The following is a 16,464-nucleotide window of genomic DNA, read 5'->3' as shown; positions in this document are numbered from 1 at the left end:
CCACATTGCCATGTGTTTGCACTATGACCCTGGGGCTCATTTGCTATATCTGCAGAATGTGGGGCGTGATATTGATCTCCCCGGGTACTTTGAGGATTAGATGACAAGGGGGAAAGGATATACTAAGGGTGACCAAATCTCCTGCTGTGCCCAAGACAACTCCAGGTTACTTGTCTTTGTGGCATAACTATGAATAGCTCTCCCTTTCACTATCAGAAGTGTCCTTAATTGAAAGATAAATTATATAGTCACCCTATGACACATTAGGCCAATGTGAGGGTATCACTAAGCCATTATAATATAATAAGCCATTATAATATAATTCCCATATAATCACTATGGAAAGTGGTATATATAATTTTATTTATCCATAATCTATGGTTCTGACCTGCAAAGATGTGCTGCCTCACTCTAGCAGTGTAGAATGTCCTGGGGAAGCATCTAGAAAGGTGCTAGGTGCAAGAGTGAGTACACAACACAGGGCTGTGGATGACACCTAGAGTTCTCATCAGGGAGTAAGTCTTTCCCTCCTTCCCCTGCCCCAACTATAACCTTCAAGATCATGTATGTGACTTTCAGCTTTCCCTGTTATGAAGATATCTTTATACTCTTAATATCCTGACCCCATACGCCAACCTCTCCTTTTCTCCCTCCCTTTCCCAGTCTCTCTGGGCTCTGGATTATGGACAGCTTTTGTTCTATATTTTAAGTGAGTGTGACCAGTACTGCCCCCAGCATGCATTCCTCCATTCAACAGACATCAATTCAGGATGCCTATCATGTGCCAGTTACGGTTCTAAATTTGGGAAACAGCAACCTGTACAGCCTTGCCTCCCTTCACATCCTGCAGCCTCAGCAAGAAGACACTCAGATCGCTGGGTCATCCTCCTGACCAAGGACAGGGGTGCAGAGCTCAGGGGGCTGTGGGAATGAACGGCAAGGGCCCCTCACAAGATTTTTCCTGGTGCTTTCAGAAAGGGAGTGGAATCCTGCTCCCTGTTTCACTTCCCAGTGTCTAAGTGGCTGGTAGCTTTTCCTGAAATTTAGTACTTTTTCTGGCTATCAATTTGCAATTATATTCCCCCGGGGGGTCAGAAGCTTTTTGGAGAATGAAAGACTATGCACCAAGAAGTTTCTTTGACCTGCTACAATGACTCATTGTCACGGGATGGCAAAGCGGGAAGGGGCTGCTAGGCATCTCGGTCCAACCACATCATCTCACAAATAACAAGCCAGAGTCCCAGAAACTAAACTACTCAAAGCCCATCTCCTATGTATGGCCGCCCTACCTGGCTGACTCCTGGAAAAACGAAGACTCCAACCCAGGCCTGCTTCTACTCAAGCAACTGCCCCTCCACGCACTCCAGCTGCCCCAAGGGTCCCAGTTCCCATTTCCTGCCCCCACCCACTGAGGATGTGGCCAAGGTGTAGGGCAGCCATGCCCGCTGGCTGGCACAGCCTGGAACCCTAGGCTCCTGTGCTCATTTTCAACAGCTTCTGCCTGGAGCTGCAGAGAGGAGACTCGAGAGCCATTAACAGGGACTGTCTTCAAGCTGCATGCTACGTGATGTGCTTTCGAGTGGGCCCCCCAGAGCTAGCTGTGGCTGGGCTGAGACAGAAAGCTTGGCGGATAATCGATGGGAAGGGGCCACATACAGCAGGCTACACTCTGCATGAAGTTCGAAAATCGCTGAGACCAAACAATACAGTGTTCTGACATACACATAGATGTGATCAAACTTTTTTAAAATAGCAAGGGGATAAAGAACACAAAATCATTTGGAATGATGTTCATCTAGAGGCAATATGGGGGGGTGTGATGAGATGGGGTGGAGCATCTGTTTAATTATGTGATGAGCTCACAGGGATTAATTATGTGACTGTGAATTAATTTACTTATTAATTATAAATAGTATCATTATAGCCACTAATGTATTTCTGGTTAACACTCATATTCTAATTAGTAATAGTTTATTTCTTGATATTAAATAATGCATTTACATTCTAATAACAATAATACATTTCTTTCCAGTTACTATTGCATTCTAGTTAATAATACTTTATATACATTCTAGTTACTGAGTTAGTGGTGAGTTCACAGGTGTTCATTATATTAATAAATAAACAAGCAGAAAGTGAACCATGCCTGACCCAATGATGTCATGAACCAGGAATTAGGATTAATCTAATTCTGTGCATCTGAAGTCCTTAAAAACAAAAAGTAAATTTTCTAGGCGGTCAGAGTGCAGAGGGTCTGAAAAGCCCACTGCCAAACCCACACTACCTGGTAGCAAAACCCCCAGTGGACATTCCACAGGTTGCTGAAGAATCAGCTAAACAAATTATTTCCCCTGATCTCTAAACATATGGGGATGCTGCATGGAGAGGGACCTACGTCAGACAGAAGACATAGGCTTTGATGAGAAAAGAGGGCCTATCGTAGTAAGGAGATGGAATTATCTTTCCAGAAAGGCATCAACGGGAGCCAAATTCACAAGCATCTTGTTCAAGCCGTCCTGCACAGGGGCAGTGGTTCTCAGACTGATTTGTGTATCATAATCACCTGGAGGGCCCCACTCCCGAGTTTCTGATTCAGAAGGTCTGGGGTAAGTCTTGAGGATTTGCATTTCTAGCAAGTTCCCACGTGATGCTGAAGCTGCTGGCCACAGACTACACTTTGAGAAGGGAAACGGAAGACTGCAAGACCTCTGGGTGACCTTTGAGACCTGAGTTTCTGGGGTTCTGTGCAAAGAGGAGGCAACATAACACCATAGTTGCAAAAAGACAGACGAGTGAGTTCGGACCTTGATCTAGACCCACGGTCTTTGAGCCTATGAAACACAGTCCTTGTCATTTCTCTCATAGGGACTTGTGAGGAACTACAGTGGGGCTGTGACCACAGAATAGGAAGAAACTGCACCAGTGGGTTGGAGACTTGAATGCTGAGAGCAAACCGTCACCATCCCTCAAGCAGGCTCCTGCTCAGCCCTCCCGCGGCTGCCTTACCCCCTACTGTGAGGCTGAGTCTCACCCATCCTTCAAGGTCCAGGTAAAACCTCCCTTCCCCCTCCAGGCTATTCCTGACCACCAGGAAGACAATCTCACCTGCTGCCCCACTAAGGAAGGTAGTAGCTGAAAATGACCCCAGTTGGGGGGGTCTCTGGTTTTCCCCAAGACAAGGGGCACCAGCACTGGCCTGGATGATGGAGACCAGAAGATTGTGGTCTTGGTGGTCAGGAGACATCAGTTCTGGAAAAAGCCCTTCTGGGAGGGGTTAGATAAATCTCTTGCCCGCTCTGTCCACAGGTAAAAGAGGATCATTGTCACCAAGGCTCAGGAAGTGAATAATCATATCCTCAGATTCTGGTAGAACACATTGACCCCTGCCACATGCACGCTCACTCGCCCCCGACTACGTGCTCCCACTTCCCGGGAGGACTTCACAGGCATGATCAATATGAACATGTTCCCAAGGGCAGGACTTGGATCTTGATATACTCCCTGGACGGAGATTTGTTTAGAACCTACTGCGAGCCAAGCCTACTGTAGACGCCAGCAGGGCAGAGATTCATGAGATGTGACCCCAGCCCATGGGGAGACTGAGAATTGCATAAAAAGAGTGAAAATATTGAATAAACAATGGTACATTTGGCATGGAATCCTGTGTAGTTGTTTCAAAAAAAAAAAAAAATACACTAGCTACGTCTGTGAGTCTGTGGAAGGCTCTCCAAGGTATATTGTTAAATAAAGACAAGGTGTCAGAGGGCAGCGTGTTTAGTATGAGCTATCCGGTGTTTTAAAAAAGGTGTAGTTTGGATGTGGTACTGTGGTTACATAAGATGCCACCAATGGGCGAGCTAGGTAAAGGGTTCACAGAGCTCTATGTTCTATTTTTGCAACTTTATATGAGAAGTATTTCAAATAAAAAGCGATGTGCTTCTGTACCATTGAAATGTTTGGGAAGGATACAAAAGAAATCATTAACATATGTCTCTGAGGCACAAGGCTGGGATGCAATAGAAAGAGGACTTTTTCCTTGACTTTTTTACCCCTTTTTTTTTACATCACCATGACTGACTGACATAAGCACAGGATATTAGGGAGCTCCAAGAAGGATGCCTAACCTTGACCAGGAGTGAAGGAGGGCATCAAGTAATAACACAGGTGAGAGATGAGGCCTGTGCTGGAGTTGGCCAGGTGAGGGGTGGGGATGGGGGAGGTGTTCGGGGCTGAATTGTGTCCCCCGCAGTTCATGGAGGGAGGGTCTGGAGCTGAGGCCCTAAGCCCCTGTCCCTCAGAATATGACTGTATTTGGAGATAGGACCTTTAAAGAGGCCTTTAAAATAAGGCCTTTGGGTAGGCCCTAATCCAGTGTGGCTGGTGTCCTTCTAGAAAGAGGAGATTAGGGCACACACAGAGATACCAGGAGCACACACACACAGAGGAAAGTCCATGTGAGGACACAGAGAGCAGGAGGCCACCTGCAAACCAAGGAGAGAGCCTCAGGAGAAACCAAACCTGCCGACACCTTGATCTTCCAGAACTATGAAAAATAAATTTCTGTAGTTTAAGCCACCGGCCTGTAGCACTTTGTTATAGCAGCCCTAGCAGACAAATATGGGAGGAAGGAGATGACAAGAGTCTCTGACAAAAGACCCTCCTGTCCCCATGGTGCACCTGGATGAACATTGTGCAGAGACAATGGCCTAGAGACTTAAGGAGCCTTGCTAAGTTCGGGGACTGCAAGGTGTTCGGTGTGACTAGGCTGTGTGTGCAGTGAAGGGACAAGGGAAGAGGGCAAAGCAAAGGAGGGGCAGTGAGAAGCGAGGTGACAGAAGTGGGCTAGGGCCGGGTCATGGAACCCCCATTTACCAAGCTAAGAAATTTGGGGTCATCTGCGGCAGGAAATGAGACACCTCTGAAGGCGGGCAGGGAGGGAGTTTTGTTGTGCTTCTAGAACAGGTGGGCTTTGGGGAACAGTGTCAGGAACTTAATGAAGGAAGGATTGGGGTGGAAGCAACAAAGAAAGGAAGGAGACAGAGAGACATAGGCTGCAGCCTACTGAGAGACCCGTTGAATCCTGTGGTAGGGCGAGGCAGTGAAGATAGGGAAACCTTACTCTATATCCTTACCGCTCGCACGGACTATGCTCAGTAAATGTTCAAAGAATAAATGTGCCTTTCAAATGGGGCCGTCCCCCTCTGCCTCTCCCTGCCCAACACACACTCTCAGCTCTGGTCTTACCATACCCATTTTCATCTACCTTCTCCTTTGGCAGCCAAAAGCGTGCTGGAGAAGGCTTATAAGATGCCAAGCAAGGGCCCCTGCCTGGCTCATGCCCCAGGTCCTGCCCCCAAGAAGAGGCCAACCCCGGTCACTTCTGCAAAGCCTCAACATGGAGGGTCTCAACATGGAGGGAGGGTCTGGAGTGAGTGCCCACCAAAGGCTCACCTGTGGAAAACCCCATTTTCTTGTGGCACTTGGTAAATTCAATATTAAAATAGGTGACCAGGGCGTGGATGTAGTCATTTCTCTGTATCTGCAGGCAGAAGGCAGATGTGAACGACAGCTCTTCCGTCTTCACCGTATAAATGTCCACTTCCTGTGGCCCAGAAGAAAGAGAATGCCAACACTTAGCGCCTCCACCAGGTCTGGGTCCTGGTCAGCAGCTTCCTTCCCGTGGAAGACCACCAACAGTAGACTCTCTGGGGGTGTCATTACTCTCGGGGTGGCTCCCCAGCCCACCCACTGCCCTCCCAGGGACCTCCTCTATCCTTTCTAGGGTGGGGTAAGCTCAGGCAATGGTGCAAACACATTTGAATCAGAATGTGTGGGGAACAGAATTAGGAAGGTCAATCTTCTGAGGATGGGGGCTTATGGGGGAGGGGGAGGAGAGGGGAGAGGAGGATTAATGAGACAGAGCCTTCCTGAATCTAACGGAGCAGCCTCAAAGCAGTCTCCCTCAGCATTGCTCCCTTCATCTAGTGGTTCTCAAAGTGTAGTCCCAGATGACGGGCATTAGCATCACCTGGGTGCAAATTCTGAGTGGGTGGGGTAGGGATGGCATCTCAGACCTATGGAATCAAAACAGCAATCTGTGCTTTATCAAGCCCTCCCCCTGATTTGGGTGAACCAGATTAGTCATTTCCCAATTTTTTGATATTCAAGTTTCCAGCAATAGGAGACACTAAGTATTATCTCGGGAGTGAGGACCTGAGCCCACCCACAGTCACAGACTGGACCAAGGGAAGTTCTGCTGACCATCTACACCAAGCCTGGATGAAAGAAAGAAAAGGCAGGGGAGAGAGAGAGGAAGGAAGGAAGGAAGAAAGGAAGGGAGGAAGGAAGGAAGGAAGGAAGGGGGGGGACGGAGGGAGGGAGGGAAAGAAAAAAGGAAAGAAAGGAAGGAAGGAAGGAAGGGAGGGAGGGAGGGAGGGAAAGAAAGAAAGGAAGGAACGAAGGAAGGAAGGAAAGAAGGAAGAAAGGGAAAGGGAAAGGGGAGGGAGAGGAAAAAAAAAAGAGAAAGGAAGAAAGAAAAAAGGGGAGAAATAAGAGGTAAGAATTTTTCAGTTCTGGCTGGGGAACAGAGAACACAAAGAACTAATAATTCTAACAATTTCAGTTGGGAAGTGGCTGAAAATCAATGTTGCGTGGGGAGCAAGTATAATGAAAGACAGTTTGCAATGTGCTGTTCTTTTCTGTGTGGAGGATGCTGACCTACTGTTTGCTGGTCCCGATGAGACGGGGCAAACCTTCCAAGAGCCCTAGAGGCATCCAGACAGTTTTCAGTGAGGTTTAAGGAAGCTTCCCATTGTTGGGGTTGTGTAGCAAGGACCTCTGTCTGAAGACTCTGTAAGAGCCAGACAGATACCCGTGTGCCTGGACTGGTTCCAAGGGGCTCTCCTGAGACCCGGATGATGGAAGATATTGGAGAAAATTAGGAGAGGGGTCTGAGGGTGGGGAAACAAGAGCAGGGAAGACACAGAATAATGTGACAGAAATGGCTTTTATCTCTACATATTTCTAGAATAAATAAAGGAAAAGCAGACGCAAAGCATCCCGGGGCCTTGAAAGAGAAGTCCTGTTTCCAGGGGGTGGACAGAGGAAGAGGTTTGGTCAAGGAGGCAAGTCAGATCAGAGCCCTATTGTGGTCTGTGGTGTGTAGCCCTCGTATCCCCTGGGGGAAGCTGAAGCTCTGACCTATTAGTTGGGAAGAGGGTGGGGTTGCAGATTTAGGGGAATGGGGAGCCCCTTGGTGATGTCACCTCAATGCAAGTTTTGTTGTGCTTCTAGAACCAAGGATGAGGAACAAGAATCAGTAGAATGGGAAGCCATGGGTCAGGCATGCAGAATTTGATGGGATTAGAAAGCCATCAATGCAAGAGCCCTTTTGGTAGCATCCCTAGGAAGTCGTCATCTGGTGCTTGCTAGGACACCTTCGTGGGTGATGTATTCACTACCTGTCAGGCAGCTGATTCCATTTCCTGACATCTCCAATGGACGGGTCCCTCTTCAAAACGCGTGAGGGGAGTACACACCCGTCTCTGTAACTTCCACCCATGGAATAAGCCAAATGCCTATTCCCGCTCACATGGGCCCCCTAAACCTTTTCTTCTCCAACATAAACTGTGTCTGGTTTTTCATTCACTTCTGATAAGTCATGATTTCTTACTCTGTCACCCTCCTTGTTTGGGACCTACTTCTAGCAGCCTCTGGTCTCAAAGAGCACACTGCTGGCTCAGACGCACTCGGTTGGCCAAGCCCTCTCCCTCCACCACATCCTGCTCATGCTCCTTTTTCCTTTTGTCCTGGAAACTGAGTGTAGGATCCTCCATTATATGTCATCCTGCTAAGTTTGATCCATGGCTCCTTTTTAAAGCCAGCACCTGTCAGCCTACATGACATTTGTTAGCCCTCCGGCCACATGCTGCCCAAGGTTCCTTCCAGCTCCACAACTCAGAGCAAGATGTGGTTAACTGTATTTTTGTTAACGGCATCAGCACAGTCCACCAGGTTCACGGTGCCTACACTTACTGACTACCATTTGCTTCTTAGCCAGGGCCAGACGGCCAGGCTCCAGACTCTTTCCAAGGTCCTTGTTACCTTTTTCTCTCGGTCCCTCTGCCTCCAGCCTCACCTGGTCTTTCCACCGTACTTCTGGCTATCTCAGCAGCCTGGCCCCCTCGTTGGACAGGATCTCAGCACAGAGGCTGCCCATTATGGGTCTGTGTCCCCTCGCTGTGTAACCTAGCACCTGCTAGCCCTCAGTCTTCTCCTTACTGGCCTCCACACTCGACAATGTTCCTGCCCCCAGCCCCAGGCCTCTTCTCCAAACCAACTCGCTAATCCCTCAGATCCATTCAGACTGTACTGCTCTCTGAATCCGAAACCTTCCATGACTCTGTATCGCTTACCTAAAGAGAGTGGCCCTCTTGGCCTGAACACAGACAGTGAGCTCCAAAGGTAGGCTCCGGGACACATCTGGCCATGGCTGCTTTCTCCAGTCACCCCCCTCACTTCTTCATGACATTCAGGGCGTGCATGTGCAGGCACACACACACTCCATCCCTCCTCCATAGGGTCCTGCTCTCAGATGTACATCAACCACTCTCAGCTATCGACTCCCCTGTTAGCTGATAGCGTTCACTAAGTCCTACAGATACTTGCATCTTAATAGGGGCCTCTGAAGGAACAAAAGTTTTCGAGACAGAAGTGATGAAGCTATACATTAAAATGGTGACAATGGAGGGGCGCCTGGCTGGCTCAGTCCGTAGAGCATGTGACTCTTGATCTTGGGGTTGTGAGTTGGGCATAGAGCTCACTAAAATAAAATAAAATAAAATAAAATAAAATAAAATAAAATAAAATAAAAAACAAAACAAAATGGTGACAATAGAGGCAGTTGGTCTTTTGCAATGAGGGCTGGGCCATCTGTGAAGGTGGCCAGCTATGACTAGGCTTTGGAGACTCAGAGGCCCTCAGGGCTCAGGTCCACCGTCCTGTCAGACCCAAAGGCTACAGAGCCAAACCCGTTACCTGGCTCCCTAGAGCCCTGAGCCCTGTGGTGGAAGGTTTCTGTATTCCTTCTGCAGCAGCATCTCTGACACCACAGGGGGTCCCCCTGACTAGGCCTCAGGGAACCCCCATGAAGCGGAGGGCTCTGGAGGCCTCAATACTCAGAAGAACCCCGGTCTCTGTTATCCCCAGCACTAAATAACGTTACAAATGGATATCTCAGAGCAGAAGACTGGTCAAAACAGAGTCTTAATTATAATAAAGTGTCACACTCTGCAACGTTAATAGCGATGAAAGTAGCAATTAAGTGTGTGAAGAAGGGCAAGTGTTTTCCCAGCAGGCTTGGCAAAATGTTGCTTAGCACACTGGCGAGCAAGCTGAGGGAGGGGCTCTCCTGGTTGCAGAAGCATGCACAGACAGCCCTTACCCTGCTCGGGGAAGAGAGGAAGAAGGGTTGCGGGTACAGGGAGGGGGCAGGACTTCAGCCCCAAGGAGTTTACAGGAGTGTGTGATGCATGCCCTTCTGCACCCCATTCCCTGAGTTCGGTTGCTTTGCCCCTGGCTGCACTCAGGTATAACCAAGGGGAAGACCCTTGCTGGGAGTGGGGGGAAGAAGGCGGGAGGCCAGGGTGGCCTGGGGGCAGGGGTGAGGTGCGGGGAGGAGAAGCAGGCCAGTCCACCACGTGACCTGCAGTAGACCTATGGAAGCACAGTGGCCACACCTACTGTCAAAGGTGGAAAAGGTGGAAATTGACCTGGGGCCCCAGCACATTGAAGGAGTTGTACCTTCAAGCCAAGGCCATGACGCACAGGTGCCTAACGGTTTCATATAGCTGCCACATGTCATTTAGGCAAATTCAGTTGCACCAGTTTGGGAGTATACTTTCCTGCTTTTGTTTGGGGCAGGGAGAGGCTTCAGGGACCGAGGGGCCGATAGGAAAAAACTAAAAGGACACGTTTGTTTGCAGTTGAGCCTGCCTGGACTTGGGATGGGACGAGTTAAGAAGTAGTGAGAATCCCATCAACAGAGAGCCCAAGACTTAGATTCCCAGCCACATCTCTTAGGCGGGATGTTACAAGGAAGCAGCAGCTGATGAGACTCATCTGTGTATTTGCCCTCGGAAGTCCCTTCTAAATGCTACAATGACACTATGGACCAAGAGTTGTGTTTCTTCTTAGGAAGACTGTGCCCAGGGACAAGGGACAGTTGTGAACCTAGCAAAGCCGTGGTATATATCACAACTTCAGAAACCTCTCCTCATCCCCAGTGGCCCTGGACTCTTCCCCTTTATCCCCTGAAAATGCTGCCGGTCTCCAGCCCAATACTCCTGGAAAAGAAGTGACACATACAGGACCAGAGCCAGCAAGTATGTTTTAGTAAGATGAGGGCTGCGTGGGCCAATGAATACTTACAGAATGAACCCAGATTTTTAAATTAAAAAGTTAGCTTCAACCATATGAAAGTGATGTCTTTGTAGATTTAAAAAAACCAAATATCAGTAGTTTATATGGTTCAACATAATATATTAGTGTCTGTAAATGCAAATTCTCAGGAAAGGGCTGGAAAGATCAATCCAACATGTGAACAGTATTACATCCAGGAAAAGTGTGGGGTTGAAAGGGAGGGGAGGTCAAGGGGAGCTTTTGTTTTCACTCTCTCAAATTTGCTACATTTGTATATTTAATAATAAGAATACACTAAGGATCGGTGTGCCGAGGATGCTGACCAGCTGTTCTTCATTTGCACTGAAGAAAGTCTTATCAGGAAAGCTGTTAGAGCATATGTACAAACAAGACCACTCGAGAAGGGGGTTGAGTAGCTCTGTCTGGCCAGGTCAGATGTGTGCTTGGAGGTGGGAGTATAAATGCCGATTACACAGCAGATTGAGGTATTGGATTGCTTCCCTAAGAGGGCCATCCACCTCGGAATGGGGGAGCTTCCCCAAACCTGAGCATACCCTCCTGCCTCTCTGCTGATGCCCCCTCCCCTATACCCTTCCCTTTGCACCACCAAGGGATGTGAACTGACTCCCTCCCCTCAGCTGTGCCACTGGGGAGTCCAGGGGCTCTCTCTGTGACTCTGCTTAGTATGAGCATCTTCTTTTGACTGGCGGTCACCTTAGGTTGCCAAAGGCTCTGGCCAAGGTAGCCTTGCTTTGCCAGGCCGGGGCTGCGCAGGAGCTGAATATTGCTTTTACTCCAGGCCCACAGGTTTCCAGGGTGGCACAGCTGGGTTGCCAGCATGCTTGGGCCCCAGCAGAATGAGTCTGCAGACCTTTATTAAACAGGCATTGGTCACCACTTGCTTTGGGTCCACGATGTCCACCAGGGGCTCCTTCATGGCAACATCCCGGATACAGGTCATATCAAAGCCATAGACATTCTCCCACCCTGTGAAAACAGAGCAAGACATGAGGGCCAGCAGCAGGACCCCCAGAAGTCTTCCCAGCCCTCCTGAGGACTAGAGCACAGCATGCCCAAGAGGGGGAGGGGCATCCCATGTTCCCCTGCAATCAGAATAGAAGAATCACTCATCTGGGTGAAGAGCTTTGCAGAACATACGGATCGCATTTGATGGTAGGAAAACTAAAGCTCAGAGAGGCTGAAAAACTTCTCTAAGGTCACACGCCAGAATGCCACAGGGTCAAGACTAGAATCCAGATTGCCTGACTCTTCCTGTATCCACTTTCCTGTCCCTCTATCTGAGCCAGCAGAGTCTCCTACAAACTCTTATCTGGCACCCACATTTCTATCTTGATGCCTTTGCTCAAGCTGTCCTGCACACTTAGAAGACCCACCTCTCTCCCTTCTCCTGTCCCCACCCACTGAATCTTTAACAAAGCAGGGAGAAACATGGGCTCTTAAAATTATGTAGACTAGTTTGAATCCCAGCACCACCACTTACTGGCCAGGCCCTTGTGCTAATTCCCTAACATCTCTGAGCCTCCGTTTTTTCAACAGCAAAACGAGGGGGGAGGGTGGGTCCGTGAGAGTCTTTGCCTTTCTCACATGCCATGATGCACTCACTAAGAATACATTCCATAAGAAATACCCCCAGGTGGTGCACAACCATCCCAGTGGTGCTCATTGGCTCCTTGTGGCTGCTCATAAGATGCTTTGAGAGCGAGAAAGATGTAGGGTGCAAGGCTGGTGAGTAAATGAATGTACATCTGATGGCCCAAGACCATCCTTATATGGTGGCAATCATTGCTACCATTGACTGACCACCTAGCTAAAGCCAGACTCTTCATTTAATCTATCCAGCAACCTCCAGGGGATATGTCTATTGACAGTCAAGGAAACAGGCTGGGAGAAGTTGGCATGTGGCCCACACACAATATATGGGCCAAGATCACACATCAGGGAGATGGTGGAACTAGGGCTCACTCCAGCTTGTCCCCTGACTCTTCAGCTGCACTGACCCAGCTGTGACAGCAATCAGGAATGCAATTTCCTCCCCCGTACTGTAGAGGGTGTGGCCTAAGCAGAAGCTTTAGTCACTGAGCAGCTGAATCTCATTTGTCTGTTTATGCAGATGGGTCTAGAAATGCATCGAAGGAGAGATGCTTTTCTCTAGAATCTTATGGGATTAAATTTCCTTTTAAAATGTGCATCAAACAAATGGTAGTTTCGGGAACAATGTTTCCGTATGTTTAGGAGAGGGGGTGTGTGAAGAGGGAGGTGGGAACAGTCAGTGAAAGCCGCGTGTTTCTTTGACTCCTTTCTAAGGCACACAAAGACCTTCCTCAGGGAGAAGAGGCAGAGAAAATAATCATCTCCCAGAGGGTGAGCACTTGTGAAATTCTGGCTTGAGGATAAGATGCCAGTCATATCCATTAAATCACATGAGGTTGGTGCCAAGTTCCTAGTTGAAGCCTACGTTTGGAGAAGTAAGCTGCTTGGTTGGCAATGGGACGTGCTTCAGAGGAGTTGCCCTTCTAGAGTCTGGAAGCCCCCAGATAAAACATATACACTAAACAAAGTGCCTTCATTCTAAATCTTTCCTAAAGACACCTGCTGCCATGTTCCTGCTCCTTCCCATTCCCCGCCCTGCCTTAAGTTGAGGTTGAGGGCAAGTGTCGGGCAAAAACCCAAGAGTCCATGTGCGTGATGGTTAAAGGCCTGGGCTTTGGAGTTCAACTCTGGGTTCTGCCATTTATTTGCTGTGTAATCTTAGCAAAAATTTAGCTCTTGAAGAGTTGGTTTCTTCTTTAAAATAGAGATGATGGTGATAACCACAGCTACTCTGTTGGGTTGTCATGAGGGTTAAATGTAGAGTGTGTAAGGGGATGCCTGGCACACAGAGCTGCTGATACATAGTGATTGTTATCATGATGTGGTTTGAGCTCTGACTTTGTCACCATCTGAGCTGCGTGATCTTGGACATATCAATCCTCTTCTCTGGGCTTGTTTGTAAAGCGAGGAGTTTGGTTCAGTGGTTCTGTGCTCCAGAATAATCTGGGATGCTTTCAAAAATACAAATTCCTGGGCCCAAACCAGATCTGCTGAATCGGAATCTCCAGATTTGGGATCTGGGAAGCTGGAATTTTACAAATCTATGTAGGTAGGGGCGCCTGGGTGACTCAGTCAGTTAAGAGTCTGACTCTTGATTTCGGCTCAAATCATGATCTCAGGGTCATGAGATCAGCCCTGCATTGGGCTCTGCGCTGAGCAGGGAGTCTGCTTGAGATTCTCTCTCTCCTTCTCCCTCTGCCCCTCCCCCCACCACATGCACATGCTCTTTCTCACTCTCTCTCTCTCAAAAAAAAAAAAAATTCCTTTACAGTCAAGAAATGGTGAGTTAAATGTCTCTTGTTTTTGTGAAACCTTTTCTAACCATTCCCAACTATGAGACTACTTCTATATCCTCAACACCTATAGCCCAGCATCTAGTGCAATACAAGCACACAGATAATGCTTTTTTAATTGGAACTCATTCCCAAATATTTAACGTTCTACACTGCCTTGCAATGCCCAGTATTTTAGTTACCTTTTCAGAGGTTAATTCATGTTTTTCTCCCCAGCTAGACTACCTTGCCTTCAGTTATTCAGGAGAAAGTTCACCCAGGACAATAAATTTGTTTTCTCTTCTTTCTGCTAACCATTTATCTCCCACTAGCTCCTTTAGCAGAAGTGGAGCAGGGATGGGAGACAACACTAATCAAACAGATTAATTTTTCGTTGCAACTCTGTCTTGTTTATTGACTAAGTGAATGTGGGGTGAGGGCTATTGCTACCAGGAAATATTGTTATTAATTTTCTTATTTAAATTTAAACAATAACATCAGATGGACCTGTGAACTTTTGTTTATGGATTAAAAAACAAATTCTCAGAAAGGACAGCACTGAGGCATGATGAATGTAACTAAAGCAACAGCCAAACCCCAACCTATCATTATGACAGACTAGATTGACTCAAATCCCCACTTTAAAAGCCTGGCAGAGGAAAAGGCATACTCTTTTCTGGGCATAAATATTGTGCATCTGTCCCTACTGTTCTCTTACTGATATTGCCCAGCATTAAGAAAAATTACAAGATGAATGAAAAAGGAAAAAAAACATGACCCATCATCAGAAGAAAATATAGTCAATAGAACCAGACTTAGAGACAGCCCAGATGTTGGAATTATCCAATAGAGACTTTAAAGTACCTATAATAAGAAGTTAAAGAATCCAATGGAAAAACATGCATGAACAGATCAGGAATTTCACTGGTGAGATGGAAACTATAAAAATGAGCCAATGGAAATGTTAGAAATGAAAGTCACAGTATCAGGGGTGAAGAATTCTTTCAATGTGCTTATTAAAAGAATGCATACATCAGAGGAAGTAATGAATAACTTCAAAATAGGTCAATAAAAATTATCCAAACTTAAATACAGAGAGAGAAAAAATATAGCACCCAAGATCCATACGACAATATCAAACAGTATCTAACATATGTGTAATTGGAGTCCCTGAAGGAGAAGAGAAAGAGAATCAGGCAGGAAAAAATATTTGCAGAGATAATGGCTGGAAATTTTCCTGAATCAATGAAATCATCAACCAATAGATCCAAGAATGCTGTAGAACCCCAAGCAGGATAAATAGAAAGGAAAACACTTGTAGACACATCCGAGTCAACCTGATGAGTATCAAAATAAAGAGAAAATCTCAAAAGTAGTTGCAGAAAAAGAAATGTGAAGTACTGGAGAACCAACTTTATGTTTCATTGAAGAGAGCTGAAGCTACATCCTCCTTCCCCACCCTGGCCGCACAGTTTCAGTTTCTCCACTAGGGCAGATGGGACTGCCTCCGAATGTGTTAGAGGGAAACAGAGCAAGTGCCACCAGGCGCTACTTACAGTTTCTCCTCTAGACGGAAGGGAAGGTGTTCACAATAGTTTCATACATTCTAGTCTCTCAGGCACAGAGGCAACTTCTTGTATAAAATAGGACAGAGGGGCACCTGGGTGGCTCAGTCGGTTAAGCGTCTGCCTTTGGCTCAGGTCATGATCCCAGGGTCCTGGCATCGAGCCCTTCTTCGGGCTCCCTGCTCCGAGGGAAGCCTGCTTCTCCCTCTCCCACTGCCTCTCCCCCTAGCTTATGCTCTCTCTCTCGTTCACTCTCTCTCTCTCTCTCAAATAAATAAATACAATCTTTTTTAAAAAATAAAATAAAATAGGAAAGAGCCAGAGAACAGAGCTCTGGATGTTGAGGGTGGGGGTGAAGGTGGGAAAGAACCACATGTAGAGCAACTGAGCACTCCAAGAGGTCCTGCCTTTACAACCTCCCTCGGGCTGCAGGCACCACTGACGCTACGGAAGGCCTTCCTTCTTATCTTCTCATGAGCTGGGAAGCTGGTGCCCATACCTCTGACTCCCAGCAGGTTGGAGATTCATGTATTGGGTCAGATTCGTGTATTGGATAAGAAATCAAATAGAACACGTACCACGTTTCCTTCTAGTTTTAAGATTCTATAAATCTCCTCCATAGTAGAAATTCTAAAAAATGATTGCTCCTCTCTCTCGGGGTTAAACACTACACTTTGCACATTCCTCTACTGCTTATTTTTACTCAGTCATTTGTTTCTTCATGCATTCACTCAACAAAATATGTATGGTGAGACTGGTACATGCCAGTCATTTGCCTCTCTTCTTCTGTGTTCTCTAGTAGCTGGTGAGCAAAATAAAGGCAATTTCTGTGTTTCACTTATTCTTGTGTTTCTATGTTGCATGTGATTGAGAAAGGAAAGGAGAGAAGAAGGGAGAGGGGAGAGGAGGAGGAGAGGGGAGAGGAGGAGGGGAGGGGAGAGAGAGGGAGGGGGAAAGGGCGGGGAGGGAAGGGGAAGGTGGTGGAAGGGAGGAGAGGGGCAGGGAGGAAGCGGTTTTGTAACAATTTACTTTGTGAAAGGGTCTGGGCTTGTCTCATTCTCCTGCCCCACTTTAAGATTTTTCTTTTTTAGCCGGTT

At 47.3% G+C, this 16,464-nt stretch overlaps 2 protein-coding genes and 1 long non-coding RNA gene across 5 annotated transcripts in view; 2 read left to right on the top strand and 1 right to left on the bottom strand.

The window, feature by feature from the left end:
• The window catches only part of CRACR2A (calcium release activated channel regulator 2A), a 153,658-nt gene extending 149,999 nt beyond the window's left edge, over positions 1-3,659 (top strand). Inside the window, exons 21-22 of one of the 2 annotated variants that reach the window (XR_013449059.1) lie at positions 2,866-3,049; positions 3,307-3,659. The gene's annotated coding sequence lies outside the window, so the exon portion shown is untranslated. Of the gene's footprint in view, positions 1-2,865 lie in introns of both variants that reach the window. The other variant, XR_013449058.1, reaches the window with a different exon arrangement.
• The window catches only part of LOC144382337 (uncharacterized), a 1,106,857-nt gene that overhangs the window by 704,087 nt on the left and 386,306 nt on the right, over positions 1-16,464 (top strand). The window lies entirely within an intron of this gene.
• PRMT8 (protein arginine methyltransferase 8) overlaps positions 1-16,464 on the bottom strand; it is an 85,133-nt gene that overhangs the window by 3,788 nt on the left and 64,881 nt on the right. For both annotated transcript variants that reach the window (XM_036082099.2, XM_078075512.1), the window contains exons 5-6: positions 11,291-11,406; positions 5,452-5,602 (exon numbers count right to left, since the gene is read on the bottom strand). In XM_036082099.2, the coding sequence (XP_035937992.1) occupies positions 5,452-5,602; positions 11,291-11,406 (267 nt within the window). The remainder of the gene's footprint in view (positions 1-5,451; positions 5,603-11,290; positions 11,407-16,464) is intronic.

This window comes from Halichoerus grypus, chromosome 6 (assembly GCF_964656455.1).
Source record: "Halichoerus grypus chromosome 6, mHalGry1.hap1.1, whole genome shotgun sequence".
Lineage (NCBI taxonomy): Eukaryota > Metazoa > Chordata > Mammalia > Carnivora > Phocidae > Halichoerus > Halichoerus grypus.
Note: the sequence above shows the minus strand (reverse complement) of the source record. Positions and strands in the feature narration are given on the sequence as shown.